The following is a 23,756-nucleotide window of genomic DNA, read 5'->3' on the forward strand; positions in this document are numbered from 1 at the left end:
CTATGTGGTAAATGAGGGGCTGGGGCAACCCCCCAGCAACCCCCCCCCACCCCGGGGATGGAGGTGAGGCCACACACCATCGTCCCTGTGTGGGCGTGTACATGTCCTTGGAATTCAGTGTTTCAAAAGACAAACCCAAGCCCTGGGTATTTCAAAACTCAAAAGATTTTACCTAAGACCTCAGGTTCTCTTGGCATATTGGGAAATTCGGCCGCATGAGCTGAGATTCCTACCTGCCCTCAACAATATAGCCTCATCTCCACTCCCCTGGCCTGCCTGAGCCCCAGGTGTTTCCGACTCCTGTCCTGAACAGGAAGAAACATTTCGATTCTACACAGAGGACGTGCCCAGGCCCTCTATTGCTCCAGGTGGGTGACTTTGTGCTGTGGACAGGAACCCACTCCTGCTGCTCAGGTTAGGGTTAGGAAATGGTAACTTCATTCACTGACATCCTTAAATGCTTCCCAAGCGCCATTTGTTTTAAAAAAGCTCCGACCTCACTTATTTCCCTTAGTAGTGCAGGAAGGTCACTGCTGTTGTCCCATTTCACAGATGAGCAAACATGGAGATCCTAATGCCTCCCTTACAGGGTTGTGTGGCAGGCTAAGGTAAGGTGTCCACGATGCTTTCTGGGGGTAATGCCTTCGGGTACATGCAAAACCCAATTGCTTTTAGGTTTGTCTGAAGGTTCACGTGCAATGACAGGCAGTAGGAGCCGTGGAAGAGCCCTTATCTGCCTGTCTCTCTCCCTCCTCTCTGCTTCTGGCCACCCCCGAGGGACAGAGGACACCGGGCGGACATGAGAACACCATACCATGGACCTTTAATTAGAACGCAGACATGTTCCATAAAGACTGAAAACCGGCAACCCGGGGGAGGTTAGGCCTAGTTGTAGAGACCAGAAATCAAGCAAGCCATGGCCACTGTGTCACTGGGCAGAGGACAGGGTCCCAGGATGCCGGAGGACACAGCAGTGTCTTTCCCTCTGAGGTGGACACTCAGGGCATTTGCTGGTCAGGCTGGGCTGGACTGGGGATGGCTCCTCTGGTTTGGTGTTTTCCAGGTGGGAGTCTCAGCCCCAGAGTAGAGAAATGGGCTTCAGGTGTACCGAGTCCCCTGGGCCAGTGTGGTGGGTTCTGCTAGGTCCTTGGCCAATGGACACTTGAAGGAAAACCAAGAGGTGGGACAGAAGTAAGACAAAAGTCCTCAGAGCACCCCCCCCCCCCCGAGAAACAGCTTCCAAGGGGACGAGGGGCACTGCCAGTCCCATCTTGAGCTCCAGGGAGTTTGGGCACGACACTCCCCCTTCCCAGGCCTCAGTTTTCTCATCTGAAAAGTGGTACTCAGACCTACGTCACCGGCTTCCTTGAATGATTGTTCAAAACAAGGTCTGACCACCAACGGGGGTAAAATGCAGGGCCGGGCCAAACCATCTTGGTCTCTCCTGGGATGACTGTGGACCACTAGGCTTGGAGAGAAGTTCAAGGTAACAACAGAGGACTTGAACTCAAGTCACGGGAGTTATCAAGGGGACGACACCTCGAGGTCTCCCATAGTTGGCACCAGAACTCAGCTATCATGACCTCCCCCAGCAGATGAAATCCACACCCCACCTTTCTGTTCCTGTCCTTGGTCGCTGCCCTTCAACTGACGGCAGAAGACCCAGGGACAAAAATTCCAACAGGAAGCTGTCCTCCATTTCAGAGCCAGAACCCTCTCTCCCCCCACCCTGCCAGGAATGCTCAGGCCAATTCCCATTTTACAGATGACAAGACTGAGGCCCGAGGCCCATTCCCTTCCATGCACACAGACACACGGGCGAGAGAAGTACAGAGAAATGCGACGCCAGTCTCTTTGGCTCGGCTCCTTCCAAGATGAGGCGGAGTATAGCTTCTCTTGGCTACAGACCAGGGGCGACCGTTTTCATTCTCTCCACTTTTATTTTTCAAGGAGCTGTGACTGTTTAAGAGAAGTTGATTCCCGGGGAAGGCATTTGATTCCTCAATGAATTTCCATCGGAATGAGGTTTTTCCTGGAGATAACCGGTGTCTTAGTTCCATTTGGAGCTTAATTGCTATGGCCAGAGCCTCCGTTGCTGCCAATTCCAATTTGTTCGGTGAGTCTCGAACTCATTACCTGGGTGAGATGGCGCTGCGGCAGCCCACGGCGTCTCCGGAGAGCAGAGATGGAGGGATTCTTGGGAAGAGGTGGCCTCGCTCCTGTCCCAATCCCAACACCGCTCAATAAATAGCAAATAAATTATTAAATAAGCCATGTTCCAAGGAGGGGTCCCTATCATGGTATTTACAATGCAAAACAAAGACCACCAAACAAACAGAAAACAGAAACACTCAAAAAACCCAAATGTGTAAACCAACAAAAATCAGCCACAGGTAGAGGGAGGGGGTCCATGACACGGATTCCTTGGTGGAAGAGTGAGGGGGAGGGGTTTTGATCAATCCTTGCTCTGGGTTGTATCAGTGTCTCAGCGGGATTGACTGGACCACTGGAGAGGGAGGCATGGTTTAGGAGTCCTACTTGGGATGTGATTTTTATTATCAGACCAAATGCCCTATTGAGCTGGAGGGGGAAGAAGAGAGACTCAAGCGCTCGGGGGACTCTTTTGGATATTTGTGGCAAGAAGACAACAGAAGAAAAGATGGAGGCTGGGTTGGGGGGAAAAAAAGAGGGTCTTTCTTTCATTTTGGGGAACCTCTCCAAAACTGGACCTATTGGGAAAGAGAATGGGTCTGAGCCAAGGAAAGACGGAGCCCCTGATGTCTTTCCAACATCTCCATTTTATTCTGCTTCTGGAAGGCAAAAGAAGGAAACTTCTTGGAGATTCCTTCCACATAGGGAGCAAACCGAGACGGGATGAGTGAGCACGGTCCCTGCTGGGGGCTCTCCCTAACTAACTGAAGGGGATTCAAATTTGGCTTTTTAGTCTTTACCTCTCGTGACTGAGAACCTCCTGTTCCGTCTCAGTGTGGGTGAGACTGTCTCTGGCTCTGGAGACCCTCCCAGGCCCTGGGGCAACATCTCCCAAACTCCACAGAGGTGGGAACTTGGGCACAGGGAAAGCAAGCAATCTGCCCAGTTCCACTTACCTAGTGCACATCTTCACGGGAGGGTCAAAGGAACTGGGGGGCAGGAAGCTTGACCTGCACTGCACCCCCCTCTCATTTTGGGTATCGGCTTTGAGCTACATCATCACTATGAGTGGCTTTCAAACACTAAGTCCTATTTCCTGGAAGCAGAAGATATTGACAATGAAGAGCCAACATAGGTCCAGTAACACCAGGAACCCATGGTTCTCATTAATCAAGGTGACCAGCATCCCAGTACAGAGAGAGAGAGAGAGAGAGAGAGAGAGAGAGAGAGAGAGAGAGATGGATTCCCTCCTCCCCACCCACAGGGGCATCTAGGAAATCTTCTTGCCAACTCTCCCCAGGGTAGGGGGCTCCCTTGCTTGGGGTAGAGCGGGGTAGTCACATTGCCAGGGAAACAACCAAGAATGTTGAAAAGTTGCAAGAACCCACAGCTGGCCCAGGCAGGCTGGCAGTCACAGGCAGGGGGACGGACTTCAGAAAGGGCAGGCGTCTCTCCAGCCAGCAGCCAGAAGGTACTGCCAGCTGGTCACAGAGGCAGGACTGATGAAGGTCTCTGGATCTAGTTCCCAGGATGGGCTCAGAAATGACCTTCTTGAGGAACATCTGGCTTTGCCCTTCATCTCGTTTTATTCTCAAATTCCAGAAATCGGTTTGCATCCTCCCCCAGTAGCAATAGCAAGAGGTCACAGAAAAAGGCTATTGCTGTGGGTCTCTCTCTCTCTCTCTCTCTCTCTCTCTCTCTGGATGGCTGGTACCTCTTGACCAGGCTGCCTGTGTCCACTGCAGACCAAACAGGGCAGCTTTAGAATATCAGCAGAGGGGGGAAATGAGGTACTTAGCACAGAACCATGTGGAACGTGGGTGAAACCACTTAGGTGCGCTCAGAGAAGGCAGTGGGTGATCTGTGCCCCTGAGTGAGGTCAAGATGAGCATCTCCTCTGCCCTCGGGGCAGCTCAGTCCTGCCTGATTCTTGTGGTGTGAGCACCATTTCACACCTCAACAATCCAGGCGCTGTGCCAGTACTGAACCATCTCCTCCATCGCCCCCACAGGCCAGGTGACAGTAGGTGCTCAGCTGGAACCTGACCCACCTAGAGATGGCGCATCTGTCTCTCCAGCTGGGGAGCCTCCCTAGGGATTTCAACTTTGTGCATCTTTGACTTACATGCTAATTTGGAGTCCAGCCCCCAATCCAAGCTGTGACCCAATGAGTGAACCCTGAGCCCCTTGGCTATTTTCACTGCTATCTCTGTAGGGCAGCTGGTGGGCAGGGGGCTGGGACACGGGGCCTGGACCTCACTGCTCTCAGGCTCAGTAATGATCTCAAGACTCGTGAGTCCAATCTGGGTCAACTCCAGATGGTCCTGGCTTAGAGCTTTTTGGAGAAAAGGCCAACATCCCATCCCCCCCCAAAGTCACATCCATTGAGACACAAAAATAATTGAGACAGCCCCCTCCCCAAACACACACACACACACACACACACATACACACACTCACACTCACTCCCTCTTCATATAAATAAATAAATAGTTAAATAATTAAATACTGCTAATGGTAAGAAACAAAAGGATGGTCATATAAATAAATAAATAAATAAAACATAAATAAAATAAATAAGAGGTTTGCTTAGGAGCCCCAGGTGGAACAGTCCCCTAGAGTTGTCCATATGAAGACAGTGGACAGGCAGCTCTTGGGGGCCCTTGTAGCTGTCCCTCTAGGCAGGTTTGGTGGCTCTGGGAAGCTTTTATCCCAGGCAGGGAGACTGGAGTGAGGTCTAGGTCCTGGGTGGGGAAGAGGGTTATTTACAGCTTCTGTACATGCCCTCCCAGGGCACCTGCCCCTGTCCTGGGCACCTGCCCCTGTCCTGGGCACCTGCCATCTGGCCTTCTGTGGTGATGGCGTTGGTGTGGATGAGGCCTGGTGGGCAGGGCTCTGCTCTGGGCCAGAGGCCACGGTGGTGGGCAGGCTGGGTGGTGCACACTGCCTTGCTCTTCTCTCCTGATGGAGGGAGGACTTTGAGGGTGGTTGCTGGGTAGTCGCTGGCCCCTGTGTTGCTGCGGTGGGGAAGACTGGGGAGGGGGAGGTCACTCCTGCCTTGGGTGGGGAGGATCCAGAAAGGCCGATCTCGCTTCCCCACACATGTCCCATCGGGCTGCTGTTGCCACCACAAACTTGAAATTCACCCACAAGCCTCCGGAAAGCCAGGCAGCTGGTGAGGGGGATGCCCAGGAGGCTATTTTAAGGTGCTTCGCCCTGGCCTCCTGCTCCTGGGACCTTCTGTGGTTGAAACAGCTGGTGGTATTTGTGAAGCAGAGGGCAGCTGACCCTGGCTGCCCGGCCCTGGGCTGGGGGGAAGATGGGGTGAGGGCAGAACATCAGGTGGAGCTTTCCCAAGTTCACAAGGAACCTCAGAAGCTAGAAGCAGCCCTGGAGCCCCTTCCTTGCCTGCAGACTCTCTGGATTTGGGTCTTTCTCCCCGAGGCTCAACTGAGGCGCTCATCCTGGCAAACTTCCTGAGAGGCTTAGGCTAAAGGGTGGGTGGGTGGGCGGATGCCAGGCTGACCTGGGTAGGATCCAGGGTGTGGCAGCCTGGGCAGTGGGGAGGGGGCAGGCAGGCGCCAGCCAGAGGGCAAGGCCAGACTGGCTGGCGCTGGGGGCTGGCAGCTAGCCACAGCCCTGGGGAATGCTTAGCAGATGGTCCCGTGGAATTCGGTTTGTGCCAGCTAGATTTGGGCAGTGGGGCTGTGCCACTGTCTTCTCTCCTGGGGAGCCACAGGGCCCTTGTGCACAGTCAGAAGGCATTTTGTGTAAGGCAAAGAGTACCTTACCCAAAGGCATGGGGCGGGGCCACCTGGTAGCAGGAACCTGCAGGGCTCCTTCCCCTGACGGTGCAGAGATGCTGGGGACAGCAGGTGAGCCTCGCATTTTGGCTTCTATGTTTGTAACCAGAGATCACATCTCCCATCTCCTGACACCTCCCATCAGCTCCAGTATCTGTGTCCCCGATTTGGGCATGTTTCTCCCTCTAGAACCCAGGAGCCTTCCAGCCTTTGCCTGCTGGGGGAGATTAAAGGACTGCTCTCTTGTTGGGGACCTCAAGGGCTCTTGGTGTCCTCTCTCACCTCTCTCCTACCTGGGGGTCCATAAAAGTACAGCCGTGAAACGGAATGAAAGGAGAATGAGGGCAGGTGGGACCCATTACCCTTGACTTTCTGTATGCATCCCGTGAGCAGAACTGTTGCCATGTTATCCTGGCCAGGATCCACATTTCCAGTCCTGGACTCATGGATTCTCCCAAAAACTTAAAGGTTGTTTTGTTTTGTTTGTTTTTTGGTATGTGCCAAAAATGCCATGGTTCCTTCCATGTGCCCAGGCCTGAGTGAGCCCCAGGATGGTGCTGGTAGAGGCTCCTAGCAGCTTGACATAGAGGGGGAAGCCCGGTGACCCTCTTTTCTTCCTCTCTAGGAAAGCAGGAAGGACAGGATCCGGGAGACCTCAGTGTCTGTCACCGGGGAGAAGGCAGGGAGGGCAGGCAGTAGGGGAGGCTGGCAGAGCCAAAGGGGTTCCCGTGGGCAGCTGGCTCAAGGGAGGGGGGCCCTTGCTTAGCGCCTCGTGCTGGAGTAGCTGCCTGCTGAGCTGTAGCTGCGGCTCCTGCTCCGGGAGCCCAGGCTGGGGCTGCGCCCGCTCGAGCTGCTACTGGTGCCGGTCCTGCTGCGGCTCCGACTTCGACTCCGGCTGCGGCTCTGACTTCGGCTTCGGCTCCGGGAGTAGCTGCGGCTGGCTGAGCGGCTGCTACTGCTGTACCAGGAGGCGGTGCTGCTGAGGCTGCTGGGTGAAGAAGGGCTGGGCCGGTAGTAGGGGATGGGGCGTTTCCGGGCACTGCGGAGACCCCAGAGAGCAGGCAAGGGTTAGACTCCCAGCCTCAACCAGGCAGCCACAGTCTTGTCCCCAGGAAAGAGAGAACTTTTGAATGCATCACCCCCTCGGGAGAAAAACCCATCCACCCACCCACCAAACCACCCCCAACTCCTTTCCACTTGCAGTCTTGAGAACACCAGGGACTAAGTCTCATCTTAGCAGCACTAGGTCTTGAAAAGTGATCATGTCACTCTTTAAAAAAAAAATAATGATTTTCACAAAGCAAGCGTGGGCTCAGAGCCTCCAGCTGGTAACACAATTTCTACATCTAAACTTTGACTGCAGTTTTGTTTCGCTATTTTTACTTTTACTAGAACCTTCTATTTCTAGTAGTTTCTATTTCTAGACAAGAGAGGCTGATTTTCCATTTACTGTAGTGGTTGTCAAGTTTCTTTTTGAAATGAAGTTGGGGGCCTCTGAAAAGAGGCACAATATTATTTAAAGGAAATTAAGCAAACAATGTTACAGTTAATAAGGAGGGGGGCAAGAGTGGTAAGGATGGGACAGGTGGCTCACGTTTGGGACACACTTTTAATCAAAATGGGTTATCTGGAGTTGACTAAGGAAAACAGATGGCCTTTTCGAATGCCACTGGTTTGATCTCAGTTGCCTTCCAGTTGACCCGAAGGACATCTTTAGCAAGGGAATCCCCTACAAGTTGAAGCAGGTGCTCTGTGGAATCTTTGAGAAGGGGATTCAGGCATCCTGGCCTTACTACCTGGGGCACCTCTTCTTTTTCTCCTCCACATCATCTCCAGGGAGGATACACTGGACCATCAACAACCCTGCTGCCCTGAGGGTCTCTGGATTGAGCTGATGATTGGAAAGTCAACCCAACTTTAGGGCAGGCTTCAGCCATTCTCCAAGGTTTCAAGGTCCGAGAAATATACTTCCACTCAGACATCGTGCCTCTCTGAGATCGTCCCTGTGACAGGTGACCCTGTCCACCTATTCTGAACCATTCAGTCAATAACAGTAAGGGTACAGTGTGGTCTGCATTTCACTTTACAAAGTTCATTCACATCTTTTTGTTTCACTTCATCCTCCTGACATTCCTGGGAGTTACTTCCTCCAATATGAAGGGTCAGGAGAGGTGAGGAGATAGAGGTCCAGCCAGGATTCAACTCCAAATCCCCCGTTCCTCCCTTTACCCATCACGACCCCATCCTTCTAAGTCCTTTCCACACCCAATCACATATAGGAGTATTTAAATCTGGCATCTGAGTATGTAGGTGCGAGGTTGAAGGTCTTCCTCTACTGCCCCAGCAGATCCACCACCAGGTCAACGTCCTGGCCTATGACTTGGGCCTCCACTGGGCCAGACCCTTCTCCCTTCCGCAGCCCGCGTCTCCCACCCCAGAGTTGGCACCAAGGTCCAGCCACACCCCAGGCCACACACCCTATTATCAGGATGGCCCCACCCCTTTCCTGTGGCCACACCCTAACCGTGCCCACATGGCTCCACGTCTCGCCCCTTGCAGACCCCCCCCCCCCCCGCAGGGTGGACCTGGAGATGACTCTGCCCCCAGGAGGGTGTCCCTGGGCTCCCACAGTTCTGCAGTCCCGGCGCCACGCAGGCAGGAGAGTCTGGGGTCCCACCAGGTGGGAATGGTGAGGGTGGGCACCCGTCCTCCTGGCCTCACCTTGTTATCCTCCGGGCCTCCAGGTGGCTCGGAGAGTCTCTCCGGCGCTTCCTCATGGGCGAGTAGGATCGACGTCTTCGCCGCGCTCGCTCGCGCTCCCGCTGCCGCGAGTCCTTCTCGCTGTACTTGGGGTCCCGCTCCCTGAAGGGTGGCGGGGTGAGTGCATCGGAGAGGGGACACTCACGTCCTCTGCTTTCCCCTCCCCTCCGCCCTATTGGGACAGAGATGGGCCCAGGGAGGACCACCCGGCTGTGGGGAGAGTCTGCGTGGGCGAGCCCCGTGGGAGGAGCTGGCCTTGGCTTTTGGGGGTCCTTGGGGGTGGGCATTACAGAGGCACCAGCGCTGCAGGGGTGAGCGGCCTTGATGCATGGGTAAGAAGTGGGGCTTAGAATCCCAGGGCCAGCCCAAGGAGTGCTGGGTGGGCCAGGAGAATGAGGACGGGTGTCCAATGTGGCCGTGGGGTTGGGTGGGGTGCTGTGGCTAGGACACGGGTGTTTGGGTTGTCCACTCTGATTGGACAGATAACTGCAAGAACACTGAATTAACTCCCCATCTCTACCTCTGCAGGGACGAGGACGGAGGACTAGGTGGAGGACTAGCTAGGGCAGGGCTCCGGAGGCAGCCTGGGCAGCAGGGCAGAGCCGAGGACCCGAGCAAAGGGGTGTGGCGAGGAGGCGGGGCCTGACCCAGGAGGCGGGACCTGACCCTGGGGGCGGGGCTGACCCTGGGGGCGGGGCCTGTACCTGCTGGGGCTGTAGCGGGAGTAGCTGGGGCTGCGGCGGGATCGAGAGCTTCTGCTAGGCGGGCTCCTCTTGCCAGACTTGGAGGAATAGCTGGGAGAGCGGGAGTAGGACCTGGGAAGAGGGAACAGCTCCTAAGGAGCCTGCTAAACGTGTGCAAGGGTTGTATGGATGTCTGCCGTTTTATTCACCTAGTCCTCAGGCAATGACTTTGTTTTCCCCCAACACATACCTCCCTGGAGGCCAAGCAGAGGAACCAGGTCCTTAGCAGAGAATGAAATTCCACCACCTTTGGGTGGTTAAAAATAATATGGACAACTTCCTTTTATTGAATGAATGAATGCTTATTATCCTGGCTACTTATTAGCTGTGTGACCTTGGGCAGGTGATTTCACTTCTCTGGACTTCTGTTTTCTCATCTCTAAGATGGGGGCAATAATAGCACTTACCCTGTGAAGTTGCAAATCAAATGAGTAAATTCGGGTGAATGACTTAGCATGTTGGTGTGTATGCGAAATGTCGATTAGCCAACACGTGAAATGTTAACTGTGATTATTATGTATTTCATTATGGACCAGACATTGAACTAGTGCTTTGTGTGTATCTCATTTAATCCTCAACATAATCTAGGACTAGGTATTGTTTTCAATCCTATTTTATAGATTGGGGTGGGGGGAGACAGAAACACAGAGATGTAATACAATGGCTCAGGATCATACAGCTGGTAGAGGGCATGAATCTAGGTGTATTTGGTTCCAAGATGCTCTTGACTTCTGTAGATTACTGTAGTCCTCTCTTGTCATGGTTTTAGTTGCCCACAATCAACCATGGAGTGAATTTTCCACCATTGAGTGGAAAATTCCAGAAATAAACAATCATAATTTCTGAGTTGCATGCCATTCTGAGAGTCATGATGAAATCTCTTGCTATTCTGCTCCAGGCTACCAAGGAAGTGAACCCCATTTGCCCAGAGCATCCAAGCTGTATATGCTACCCTTCACTTGGTGGCCATCTCACCATCAGATCCACTATCCTGGTACTGCAGAGGTTGTGTTCAAGGAATCCCCAAGTCTACTTCATAAAGACCCATGAGTGAGAGAGGGGTGATGTTGGCATTTTGGTATATGCCAAAGAGAAGCTGTAAAGTGCTTCTGATAAGTGAGAAGATGCATGTTCTTGACTTAATAAGGAAAGAAAAAAAAATCAGATGCTGAGTAAGTTAAGACCTATGGTAAGGACAAATCTTCTCTGTGAAATTGTGAAAAAAGGAAAAAGACGTTCATGCTAGTTTTGTTCTTGCACCTTAAACTGCAAAAGTTACTACCACAGTGCATGAGAAGTGCTTAGTTAAATGGAAAAGTTCTTTCATTATAGTGTTTGATTTTTTTCTGTAGTGGTGGGAGTTCACTGGGGGTCTTGGAATATATCCCTTGTGGACAGGGGAAAAATGCTCTATATGATTGTTCATTCAAATTGCAAACCTTATGCTACTTTCAGTCTTCTCTCCTCTCTGCAGATGCCTCCCACATTTTACTTATTTGGTACTGGGACTGAACTCAGGGATACTCTTCTGATGAATCTTATCCCCAGCCCTTTTCATTTTTTATTTTGAGACAGGGTATTCCTAAGTCACTGAGGCTGGTCTTGAACTTGTGGTCCTTCTTCCTCAGTCTACTCAGTTGCTGGGATTACAGGTGTTAGGCATGACGGTAGATGCCTCCCACCTTTGCAGAGTATTGTGAGGAAGAAACAGCTCATTCAATCTCAGTGCCTTGAGCCAGTGCTCAGCTCTGGTCCCTGAAAATTGTTTTTGCCATCTTGACTTTTGTTCATTGAGAAATATTATCAGAAAGTGTTAACCTAGTCATCTGTAACTAAGATTAAACTCATTGTTTCAGGTGCCTTCTGTTGATGACAACAAGGGATACTAATTTTCTGTTTTAGTCAAGGGGTGGAGGTAAAACAGATGGTGGGCACCTGGCAAGGACCTTGTCAAGCATTTCCAACCACAGTGCCTTAAAGTGTCCCTTTTCTGTGGAGTCACATGAGTCATTTTTCATAGACTTAAAATCAGAAATAGCAACTGGTTCTATTATTATTAGTATTAGTATTTTGGTTAATAATGTAGCAATTAATAGAGCAATTTCTCTTTGTTTGCCAGGGAGCTCCGAGGTCATGTTTGCAGCACCCCTCCATAACTACTATGCACAATATCTTAGGGACTTAAACTTTCTCTTGACTTGATTTTTGTATTGTTCTCCTAAATTTTCCTTTCAGGCTGATCTGTTGTCCCACTGATGTCCCTCTATCATGTTAAATATTTTTGCCAAAGGTCTTGCCACCTTTTGGGGAATGGAGTGGTCTTGAAATAACCAAGTAAGTCACTAGTGTTCTGGTTACCCAGTTCCAGAAGAGGAATAATTGGCTTTCTGCTGGCTCCCAGAACCCTAGGGAAGCTGCACCCCATGAAGCCATGGGTTGGTGAGATGGGATGGAATCTTCCAGTTCTTGAGATCTCATGCTGGTACATTCTGTTACATTATTATCCCACATGAGATAATCAAGCAGTTACCAATGGTTATTGAAATTGGGAGGTCGAATGCGAAACAGCCATGCTATTTTTCTGTCTGTATCCTAATCACCATGATGTGACTTTACACCTCTGTATGCTAGGAGGAACATCCATGCACTGGACTGGTCTTAGGACTTGCTCTGGTCAATAGAATAGCAGAAGGGGTGTCATGTCTCTTTTCAGCCTAGGACTCAAGAAGCCTTGTACACCTTTGCACTTTCTCACAGAGCCTTCCATCACCATGTGAACAGGCAGGCAGGCAGGCCTGCTGGTGGTCAAGAGGCAACATAGAGTAGGGACAGTTATTCTGGGGCTATCCAATTCAGCCAACCTTCGGCCAACCCACCAGGTAACCAAATAAAAGCAATAGGGCTCAGGGAGAGCAAAAGAACTAGCTTGCTGAGCCCAGCCCCAGGGGCTGATCCATAGAACCAGGAACTGAGTATACATTTGAGGATGCTAAGTATAGCATTTTAAGGATGCTAAGTTCAGGAATAATTTTTTTATGCAGCAGAAGCTAACTGATACACATTAGCTCATCCTCATGCCAGTTGCAACAATGACAGCTCATATTCCATTATATTCTGGTACATTCTGAGAGCTTGATAGTTCTCAGAACAGTCCATTCTTTCATTTTGCAGATGAGAAAACGGAGACTCAGCTGGTGATGGGTAGGCTGGTATCTGAACTCAACTGTCTCCTCTTCCCCGGGGGTCAAAGGAAATTTCTAGTTACCTTCACTCACCGCCAAGGAGGAAAGTGTGGCAGAGCGAAGGTCAAACCTCACTCACCTTTTTTCAGAGGAGGTGGATCGGCTCCGGGTGTACCTGGGGGAGGCCCTGGGGTTTGGGGACCGGGAAGAGAGACTGGAGGACCGGGTGCTGGCGTAGGAGGAGCTACGGGAGCACTCCTTCAAGGGAGAGCTTCGGGCTGTGGAGGGGACCAAGCTGGACTTCTTCACCTCCGCACATTCCAGACATGGCGACTGAAATCCTCTGTGGAGGAAAAACGTCTTTGGTCACACCACTGCCTGCCCCCCAGGGCATCTTGATCAATGGCCCCGCCCCTACTTTGCCTGACCTGGCGGGGGGAGGTTCTCTTAGAACCTTCTTTACCTTCTCCCCTCCTGAAAAGACTTGCCAGGTGACAGATGTTCGAGGAGCAGAGATAGAAGGTGTGGAGCACATATCACTGCGGCCACTTGGGCATATGCTAGTATCCTGGGAGGTCACCCAGCTTGGGCACCGGTGCTAAGTGACATCAAATCACATGGTGAGAGGTTTATTTTCCTCCTTATCTTTGTCAGTCCTTCTGATTATGTGGATGAGAAAGACCAGGCTAGGTGTGAGTGGGTTTTTAACACCTCTCCAACACTTTGTGATCTCCCCAAGAGAGAGCAGCAGGCATCAGTCAGGCTCAGAGCCTGGGGCAGGCCACTGTAACTCACTGGGATTAAATACATTGTTCCAATCACCTTCAACTAGAATTAAATACAGGGTTTCAATTGTGTATATTTTTATAGGTGCCCTCTATAGGACAAGGGATACCCATGTAGTTTGGTACTAGGGATTGAACCCACAGTCGCTTAACCACTGAGCCATATCCCCAGCCTTTTAAAATATTTTATCTAGAGACAGGGTCTCCCTGAGTTGCTTAGGGTCATGCTAAGTTGCTGAGGCTGGATTTGAACTCCTGATACTCCTGCTTCAGCCTCCTGAGTTGCTGGGATAACAGACATGCACCACTGTGCCCAGAATGGAAAACCTTTCTTGACACTCCCCCAAGCCCCAGAGAGGGCTGGGCAATCTCAGGGTGTTTCCATAGTCCCTGCTCCCCAAGTGTCCCCATTTCTCTCTGGCTCTGCTCCAGCCCCAGACAATGAGTCCCTTGGGGACAAGACTCAGATTTCCCTGGATACTACGTCCCACTCTAGCCCGGGGCTTGGTGCACATATCCCAGATCATCTGTAGAATGAAGGCTTGGAAACTTTTCCTTCCTGGGTTCTTCCAAAACATCCTTGTTCAGTCTTCCCAGCACCCTCATGAAGCTGGCCTTATTATCATCCCCAATTTACGGAGGAGATTCAGAAGCCTATTACCTGCTCAAGGCCACCCATAGTCCCAAACTCAGAACTCCAAAGCCCACGTCCCTGCCACCTCTCCAGCCCCATAACCCCCGTGTCTATGGCTCCCTGAATTGAGACCTCTGCCCACAGCTGGCCTGACCCCAAATAGCAGTGGCTTTAACCACCATTTATATTTCAAAGTGAAAGGCTGGGTCTAAATTATTTAATTTGGCAGTTCATGTAGATCCAATTAATCAGGTAACTGCTAGGTGTCTCTCAGACCTCAACTGCAGCTCCGGAGACAGATCTGTATTTGAATACTAGTGCTGACAAGTGTCAACCAAATTTCTCAACCACTCTGAGCCCCCCACGGACAGCACTTTGCAACATACTACCTATCATGTGTTAGGGCTTCATAAACATTAAATGTCATCATTTTTATTATTGTTGTTGTCATTGCTTTGCTTACTTTTTCTTGCATAAGAGCACTGCGTGTGTATCAGCAGACATGACACCGGGCTGCCCTCTCCCATCCGGGAGCTTCACCGCGTGTTCTTGGAGAACTTGACATTTGCTCTGACCCAGCTCTGGCTCCCGGCCGAACTGGGTGTGAGCTAAGGCCAGGGATATCCCAGGGCAGGCCAGTGACAGCCCAGGTCCTCTTGTACATGCCAAGCTGTTTGTCCAGGGCTGAAGCAGGCCATGCGTTGGGGACCAAGGGTGCTCTGTCCTTGAGGAAGCTGTTAATCACTTCTGTGCTAAGAATTTGGCCATCTTTTGGTAACCCTGACCACTTTGAACCAGGCAGACTCCCATCCCCCAGAGAAGGGAAGATCTCACTGCTGGGTGGTTGGGTGCACCAGCAAAGCCTTCCTGGCCCTCCTGTAGTTCCAATAAAAAGGACCCACCATTTTTACGTCCCCATGGCCAAGCTGAGTGTGTGCCTACAGGAAGTGAGTAGATGGGAACAAGCCGAGGGATAAATAACCTTATGGTCGGTGCAGACTAAACGGTCAGTCGATTTCAGTGGCTATTATTGTGACAGTATCCTCGGTGATTAGCATTTTGTTGTGATTTCTTGAGATCCAGGGTGTGATGAAGCCGGGCCATTACAATTGGCTCAGACACAATTGTATGAAGTGTTTTCTGCAGGAAAAAATATTGCATCTACCAAGTGTGTTGAGATGGGCTGATTTTTTTTTTTTAAAGCTTCTACCTAAAATTGCATTGGGATTGATCTCTCTCTATATGTGCGTGTGTTTTTAATGAATCAACTTTATGTTTAGAGCTGTTTTAGATGCACTGCATAATTGAGTGGAAAGTACAGGGAATTCCTAGAGGCCCCCTCCTCCACCTGTGCCTCACCCCTACCACCAACATGGCCCACCAGATTGGTACACTCGTTAGGAGTGACTCTTGACATGCATTATAATCCAAGTCCGCAGTCTACGTGAGGGTTCGCTCCTTTTTAAATGGGGTGGCTGCAGGAGGGCTGGGAAAGCCATAGGCTTGGAAAAATGAAGGATGCCCACTTATCCCTTTGTGTTGTATCATAATATACATCATAATATATGTATCATAATTTACGGTCCTAAAATACACCTGCCTATTCATCTCTCCCTTCCCAACCCCTGGCAACCACTCATCTTTTTACTTTCTTCATAGAGTTTGGTCCTTTCCAGAATGTTGTATAGTCGGACTCATCTAATATGTCAGCTTTTTAGATTGGCTTCTCTCACTGGGTAACATCTATTTAAATCTCACATGTCTTTCTATGGCTCGGCGGCTCATTTCTTTTTATCAATGAATACCGCTCCATTGTCTGGGTGCCACGATTAGCCATTCCCATACTCAAGAACGCCTGGATTGCTTCCGAGTTTGGGCAATTATGAATAAAGCCTCTATGAACATCCACAGGCAGGTTTTTGTGTATATTTTCACTGGGTAAATATTGTGGTATGTTTTTTAAATGACGGTGACTTAACAAGGAAGCTCATGTTTGACTTGCTGCTGAGATTATTGGTAAAGCTGACATCTGTTTTCTGCCTGCCCAGCCTCCCTCCCTCCTGATAGCAATATTTTGACTTTTCCTGCAAGGGTACCTGGGATGGATGTCTTCATTGGCCCCAGCTGTGGCATGTGACCCATTCTAGCTAAGAGTTTGGCATCCCCTGGGCCAGAGCGACTGATCCAGGGATGGGCAAATAATCTAAGCTGGGCCAAGCCACAAAATATCTCTCCTGATGTTTTGCTAAAATTTTTTTTTGGGGTGGGGCGGGAAGAAGCATTTTCCCCCATTGGCTGGCTAATCTGCTAGATAATGTTAGCTGCTCAGTATATTTGCCCATGCTCTGGGAGGGTCTACTTGAAATTGAGGCCACCAGATCAGGGAAGCAAGAGCTGAGAACTATATGCAAAAGACATTCCCAATGATATATTTTTTTGAGCCCCTGGATCCAGCTATACCTGAAGTTAATAACTTCTTCTGGAATTCTCAAAAAAGTAAGCCAGTAAGCCAGTTTGAGTTTTCCAAAGCTTCTGGGGAAGAGGCTGGGGTGCTATGATGAGACAGAAGGTGAGAGGACGGTCTCTTCCAATCAAATGCACTGACCTTGACTCTCGGCCCCTGCTGGTGGGAGAGAGATTCTCCAGAACAGCCCCCTTGTTCTGGGGAGAGGAGGTGGTGAAGGAGTTCCCTGAATCGGAGGTGTTCCCGCTGTGGAGCTCCTGGCTCTTGCTCAGGTCTCCCCGGGGGCTCTCCTTCTCCTGGCCCCGGGACCTGGCTGAGCTGGTTTGCCTCGAGGGCGGGGAGGACGTGTCGTTGCCAGAGTCATACTCCTGGGACCGTCCTCGGGAGGTGGCGAGCGGGCTGGCTGTTTTGGTAAACAGGTCAGCGGCAGACCCCGACCCAGTGATCTGAAAGCAAAAAGACCCATCGGACACGGCTGAGCCCAGGGCTGCGTCTCAATTACCAAGAAATGTTTACCATCATGATGCACTGTGACGAAAGTAAAGAGAGGAGAGACGCCAAAAAAACAAAAGCACAAATTCCTGAAAGAATACCACAGAAAGGAGATAGATAGATAGATAGATATTTTTTACCCCCTGCTATGATAACTGGAAGATTTAGGTATCATGCAGAGAAAAAGCATGCGTTCCAGATTAAACGAAAGTAAAAGGAAATTATACAAAATTTAATTTCTAATGAATTTTAAACTCAAACAAAAGAGACAACTCAATCGAAAGGGGGGGGGTGTAGACACCCTGAACCTAAAGCAGTAATTAAAAATTAAAGAAGAGGAAGGGGAAAAAGAAATAGGGGTAGGGAGGGGCTATGGACCTGGGGGTGGGGGTGGGGGTGGGGGTGGGGAATAAATCTTGGAAATAAAAATAAAAAGGAGATAAAGTCAAAAGTTCAAGCTTCAACCAAATCCTCAATTAATGTAACTTCTTTATTTTTATTTTTATTTTTTTAAAAAAATTGCCTGCATAGAACCCTGAACAAATGTCACATGGGGAAAAAAAAAAGAAATAAAATAAAGATGAGAAGTTTTTTTTTTTTTTAAATATAAAGTCAAGGTCACAAATTGACATTTGAGCAGTTTTCAACTAAAGGGGGAAAGAGGGCCAAAAGAAAAAAAAAAAGTAAGTCAATTAGTCGGACTGAAAACAAATTAAAAAAAAAATAAACAAAGGTCTCTACAGGTATTTGTGTGTGTCCTTTTCCCCTTGGAGAAGGTAGCTAAGGATCTTGAGTGGCTTCTAATAAATTCGCTCATGTCTTTGCGGATCATATCCACTTACCAAGCAAGAACTCCTCCTTTAGTAGGTAAGGTGTAAGAGAAAGGGAAGAGCGGGCAACGTGAGTCCATCATCATCAGAGTCGCAATTGACAAGAAAACACACACACCTCTCTGCACACCCTCAACCTTGGCCCTGACCTTGGAGTCTGGGACTGTCTGGTGCTCCTGGCAGGTGGGGGCCGGCGAGGGGGGGGGGCTGGGGGGGCATCCATTCTGTTTGGTTTTCTCATTCAAGGGACCTAACCCGGTTCCACCGAGTCAGCCCTCCAGGCCCAAGTTGGATCAGGACACTTTGGCTGCGCATGCGAGAACAGGGAGTGGACCCGGGCGTGGGCATGGTGGGGACATGGGGATGGGGGAGGGGCATGTGCTTGCCACGGAGGGCTTTGGGAGGGGCTTGGGTGATGAGAAGTCCCTGAACCCTGTTTGGATCTAGGAGCGATGAAGGAGGAGAGGATGGGCAGCCAGCCCTCGGGAAGGCAACCCATGGAGGAGCCAGTTTTCTTTCTGTGCCCAGATCACTGTCAGGTCTGGGCTGCCACAAGGAGTTTGTTTCTGACTCCGAGAGCAGTGTCATGCTTACAGGAGGGGTCCCTGCCCCAGGCCTATACGGTGATCACCTCTCGGCTGGGAGGAAACATTGGTGGGGCCGAGAGGGCACCCCCTGGACCCCACTCCCCACACCACTCCCTGGGTGCCTGGGAGTCCCATACTTTTCTGTCCAATGCTCCTGAGCTGCCTTCCAGGGTCTTCCCATGGCTCCTCCCAACCCCAGGCCATTTGTACAAGTGTGCACGCTCCTGCCCAGGGGTGGCTATCTGGATAGGGCTTGGGTGGTCAAGCAGAGGCATCCAGGGGCCTGTGTGTGAGGCCCATCCCCCGGTGGAGGAGGGCGCCAGAGGCGGGAGGCAGAGGGCGGAGCCTGGACCTGGGGGCGGGGTCTCTTCACCCTGCCCTGCTGGCCTGAGGGGCCCAAGACTCTGAGTTCCACGTGACTTTCAGATCCTCTTGAAGGTATGCTTGCCCAGACAGGAGGACACGAATTATCTAAGTTCGTTGATTTATGAACCTGTAACCATCTGGTATAGTACAGACCTTCGGTCAACTTGGCTCCACACGTAGCTTCGACATCCACAGCCTACATTATTGCCCCCTCCCCCCCATTTGACCCCATGCTCCTGGGGCCTAAAGAGGGGAACTTCCTTAAAACCATTTGGTCATGACGATGTGACCCAGAGACACTGGGTTGTAAGGATGAAGAGGACCGCTTCCCCAGCTCAGGATGCCAGCTCCTGGGGCTGGGGACGCAGGCCTGCCTTTTTGGATTCTCCCAGAAGACCGAGCACACAAGGAAGCCAAAGGTCCAGCTGGACCCAGGTCCACCCAGTGCCTCTTTACCATCTTGGGACCTGGCTAGCTTTGTTTTGGAGGTGGAAACTCAAAATAAGTTTGCCCAGGTGGAGAACTTCTTTAAAATAATGCAGAGACCCTGACCCCTCTCGGCTCCTTCTACCTGGCTTCTGGTTTGAAGTTTGGGTGACACGGTGACGTGTATATTTCCATCTCCTTGGTCAGCAATGAGCAAGCATCATGCTGGGTGGCTAGACCCTCGGGCCTGGGCTTTGGTCTGGGGTGGGTTCAAGGAAACTTTGCCCCTGAGATGTGCGTGTTTAGGGGATGGTGACTCAGCCCAGCCCATCTCTGAGGGAATGAGTCTGGAAGATGACTCAAGGGCAGGGGACTGCTACTTGGGGACACCAGGCTGAGTCTTTCCTGGGTGCTCATTCCCAATCTTGACTACTAGTTTCAAAGCTTTGTTCCTGGTGCACCTTGGGTAGGGACTTGGAGTGTGAGGTCCCTCAAAGCTGGTGGATGTAGAAGGGGCCTTGGTTGGGCGGGTTCCCACTGCCAACCAACCCCACATCCCCAACTCACAAGGATGTTTTCCGGGTGTCCCCCTTGGAACTTAGAATGCTACACGCCATCATGCTTCCTGTCACCACCAGAAAACAGAGATAAATCTACTGCTGAAACGTCCTCATCGGGTTGACAGAAAAATACCAACCTCTCCTGCTCGTTTAAAGGCCCCGTATCTTGGGATGAATCAGAATTCTTTGACACAGATCACAATGTCCCTTGTGACCCAGGCCTGCCTATTTCATAAACCAGCCCTGCAAATTTCACAGACCTCCACTCTTCCGCCACTCCCACCCTGGCTCCCACAACCCAAGCTGACCAGTTGGGGATGTTCTTGGATCTGCCACGGCTTGCTCTCCCAACCCCAGGCTATTTGTACATGCTATTTCCTCTTCCCAGAACACTCTTCCTCTCTCTCCCACTTGACATGACTTTATTTATTCATCCTCTAGGTTTCACATCACCCTCTTTGATTCCCAGATCAGGATAGAACAATAGTTTATTAATTAAAGATTCATTCATTCATTCATTCAATCTTCCATCCATTCACTCGCTCAAAAATGAGTGCCATCTGTGTGCTATGCTGCTGTCACTCAGCAGGGGCACCTACTTCTTTGATTACCCTTCTCTCCATCTGGGCAGGGAGCTTGTTGAACACAGGAGCCCGAAAAGTACAAGGCTCTGTCCCAATTTGCACTCATGTCTGGCACAGAATAGATGCTCAGTAAGTCTTGTCTAGTGAACAAAGCTTCCTCATTGTCCCTTGGCAGCCTCAGAAGACACATCTCTTTTTTTTTTTTTTTTTTTTTTTTACTGGTTGATGGACACAATACCATTATTTTACTTATTCATTTTTATGTGGTGCTGAGAATCGAACTCAGCGCCTCACACATGCTAGGCAAGTGCTCCACCACCGAGCCACCACCCCAGCCAGAAGACACATCTTAACCTAATTCACTGGTAGAGATGGCTGGGTGATCAGGCCCTGGTAGAGTCCCAGCTGGGTGACTTCCAACTTAGGGGATCTGATAGTTTGCAGGGTGGGGAGGAACTGGCTTCCAGCATCAGAAAAGCAAATCTATGAAAGCATTGGGGTCCTAAGACCAGGTGAGGGCTGGGTGTGTAAGAAACCTAAGAATCGAGTTTAAGTCCAGGCCCATGGCAGAGTGAAGGAATTTTCTCTATTGGTTCTCTCCCTCCTCCTGATACTCCTCTGACCCAGGACACCAAGATTGAGAGAGAGCACAACAGGGCTGCTAGCCCACACAGCAGCTTTGTTCAGATTATAATACGGGGGATGAATTCTAGAAAGGCACCTCCTCTGGCCGGACAAGTTAGAAAAGTGATACAGCTCTCGATGGGTGGAGGCAGCCCCCCATCGGTCCCCAGGGCTCGGTGCTTGGAGGAAGGATGGTTTAACCTCCCACAGCATCTGGGCTGGGTTCCCATTGCATGGATGTCACTCTACTGGATCTGCTTAGAGGATCCTTGGCAGGAAGTAAGTAGTAATTTGAAGATATTCATTTTTTTTCTTATTCCAACTGAACCCCATTTGGACAAAGGACAGGGGAGGGAACCGCTGTTGAAATGCAAGAGAGACTTTGGAAGCAAGAAGGCTAGGAGGGGTGGACCAAAGAGGCTCCCGTGTTCTCGCTGCCCCCTCTCCCATCTCTGGGCATCTCCTTCCTAGCCCGGTAGTTCTGGCCCATAAGATGCCCACAGTCACCACTCGACATTGACACGAGAGGGCAGCTCCCCATCCCTTGTCTCCATCACATCATTGAGATAACGAGCCTCTCAAAGTCCATCTTAAAGACCTCTTCTTCATCTCCTGGGAATTTCTAGGCATGCCGCTGCTCTCTGCCTCTGCATCACTGGCTGGAAAATGGTCCCCAAGACCCTTGCCTGTAGGAGGGACCCTAGATATTGCTTCGTCCAGGGGTAACGCCTCCTGGTACCGGGGGACCACCAGGCTCTCTTATTTATTTATTTATACCCAGTCCTCCAACTCTCACAGGTCACAGGCTGAACGTGGGGGTGTCACTTCTCTGGCAGGTCCTGATTACCCCCTAGGCAGGCAAAGTAGGCTTTGGTGCCCAGGCAGTCCCCTCTGGAACCTGCAAGTCAGCTGTGTGCCCTGAATTGGGAAGAGTAAGGAGAAATACACGGAGTATGTGCTTCGACCCCCCCCCCCCCCCCGGAATCCACATTGGAACACGAGCAAGCTGAGCTGGACTTTATTTCAGAGATGATTTTCTGTGGGGCCCACTTAGCACTTTTGAAGATAAATTTGAATCAGCCACCAACAGGTGTTGAGTGGGGGTGGGGTTCACATAGCAACCCCGTTTCCAGGTTTGGGGTTGGAAAAGATCAGAATCTACATATTCTGTGGCACAGCTGCTCCTCGCAGTGAGGCATGGCCAACCTGCCCCACCAGGATGTATGTAGTCACCCATTAGCTTCCTGCCCTCCTACCTATGTCTCCCCGAGACATCAACATTTGAGACCCTGTGCTCTGAAAACCCACTGCCACCCTGATCCCTCTGCAAGCAGACTGCTCCTCCCCCACCCCCACTCAGCCCTAGGAATCCCTGGGGGGCTCTCGTCCTGCAAGACCCCAAAACAGAGCCATTCAAGCCACAGCTGGACCCGGGAGCTGTTATAGACTCTTCCCTTCTGTATCTGCCTTGCCAATCTCAGATTTTTCTTTTTCCTTCTGAGTTTTGCACCAATCTACAGCCACTGGGGAAAGTGAGCAAATATTTCCCCTTTATTCCTGGAGCCCCCCCAGGTGTGAAGCTCCAATATCCTTTCTTTTCTTTTTAACTCAAATCTCACTTCATCTCCTCGTTCCCTAACACAGTGCATGCCGACACTTGGGGTTTTTCTAATCAGTCATTAAATCCCCCCATCATGAACCCCAGTTCCCCAGCGTTTTGCTGGGAATCTCTCTCAAGCCCTCCAGGGGAGTCGGTCCTGTTATTTATTGTTTTTGTTTCAAATCATTATTTAATCAAGAATAGGGGGGAAAAAAGGCAACCTCTCACTTACACTTCAAAATTTAATTTCAGCTGAATTCTCAGATCAAGAGGTGGCTCAGCCTAATAGGTTACAAAAATACAATCAAGAAGAGAATTCCAATTAAACTGAACAAGTCCATTTACGGAGCTGCAAATGGCCCCATGGAGAGAGGCGGCTATAAATCTGCCCCTCCCCCTGCCAGATGGGGGACTGGAAGTTCTCATGTGAGGATGGTGCTGCCTGGTTAGAGGGTTTCTAGTTCTTTCTTTCCAAAAAGATCCTTTTGTTTCCCAGAGACATTACGTATATTTTTTTCTTGCTGGTGTTCATCTTCCTTTGCAAGCTAATTAGGAAGCCAGAGAAGGAAAGGATTCATTGACCTGTGGGAGTTCATCCGCCAGGAGGAGGAGATGGGGGGGGGGGATCATGGGAAGATGACAGAGTCCTTCAGGACCAGAGCCATCCTCCCCCCCAGGGCACTGCAGCTGACCTTGGCCAGGGGAGGCCATCTGGCCTCCCTCTTCCTTCCCTTCAGCAGGAGATTGAAGGAAAAGGTCGCATCCCGCATCGGGCTCCCCTATCTCAGTAGGTTTCAGAAACTGGTGGTTTTGGAAAATTTCCACATAGGGTCCAGTTCGGCCCCTTTTACCCCAGCCCAGAGGGAAGGAAGAGAAAGTTATGCTTAAGGAGTTTTTCATGCAGCTACGTTCATTCAAAGACTCACTTATCTCCCCCGCCCCAAGGTCATGTCCTTCCTACCACTTCTGGGGGCTCCAATATCCTTTGGTGGAAAAAAAATGGTGCTTTTCTTTCTTCCATCCTTCCTCAGCAAGAGGAGAACCTGAGTCCCCCACTGTGAAGCACCAAAGTTCTTATTTAAAAAACAACAACTGTCCCCCTCCACGTCCCCAGCCCAAAGCCACCTCCATCACTCCACCCACCCCCACCCAGGGCCAACTCCTTT

The 23,756-nt window shown here is 50.6% G+C and overlaps 1 protein-coding gene across 1 annotated transcript in view; it reads right to left on the reverse strand.

The window, feature by feature from the left end:
• Positions 1 to 6,715: 6,715 nt before the first annotated feature.
• Positions 6,716 to 23,756, reverse strand: part of SRRM4 (serine/arginine repetitive matrix 4) — a gene marked incomplete at both ends in the record, with an annotated part of 141,949 nt that continues 124,908 nt past the window's right edge. The window contains 5 exons of the mRNA XM_081288187.1: positions 6,716 to 6,992; positions 8,675 to 8,815; positions 9,418 to 9,528; positions 12,778 to 12,981; positions 16,663 to 16,967. Of these exons, the coding sequence (XP_081144313.1) occupies positions 6,716 to 6,992; positions 8,675 to 8,815; positions 9,418 to 9,528; positions 12,778 to 12,981; positions 16,663 to 16,967 (1,038 nt within the window). The remainder of the gene's footprint in view (positions 6,993 to 8,674; positions 8,816 to 9,417; positions 9,529 to 12,777; positions 12,982 to 16,662; positions 16,968 to 23,756) is intronic.

This window comes from Spermophilus citellus (genome assembly GCF_964194105.1).
Source record: "Spermophilus citellus genome assembly, chromosome: 3".
Classification (NCBI taxonomy): Eukaryota; Metazoa; Chordata; class Mammalia; order Rodentia; family Sciuridae; genus Spermophilus; species Spermophilus citellus.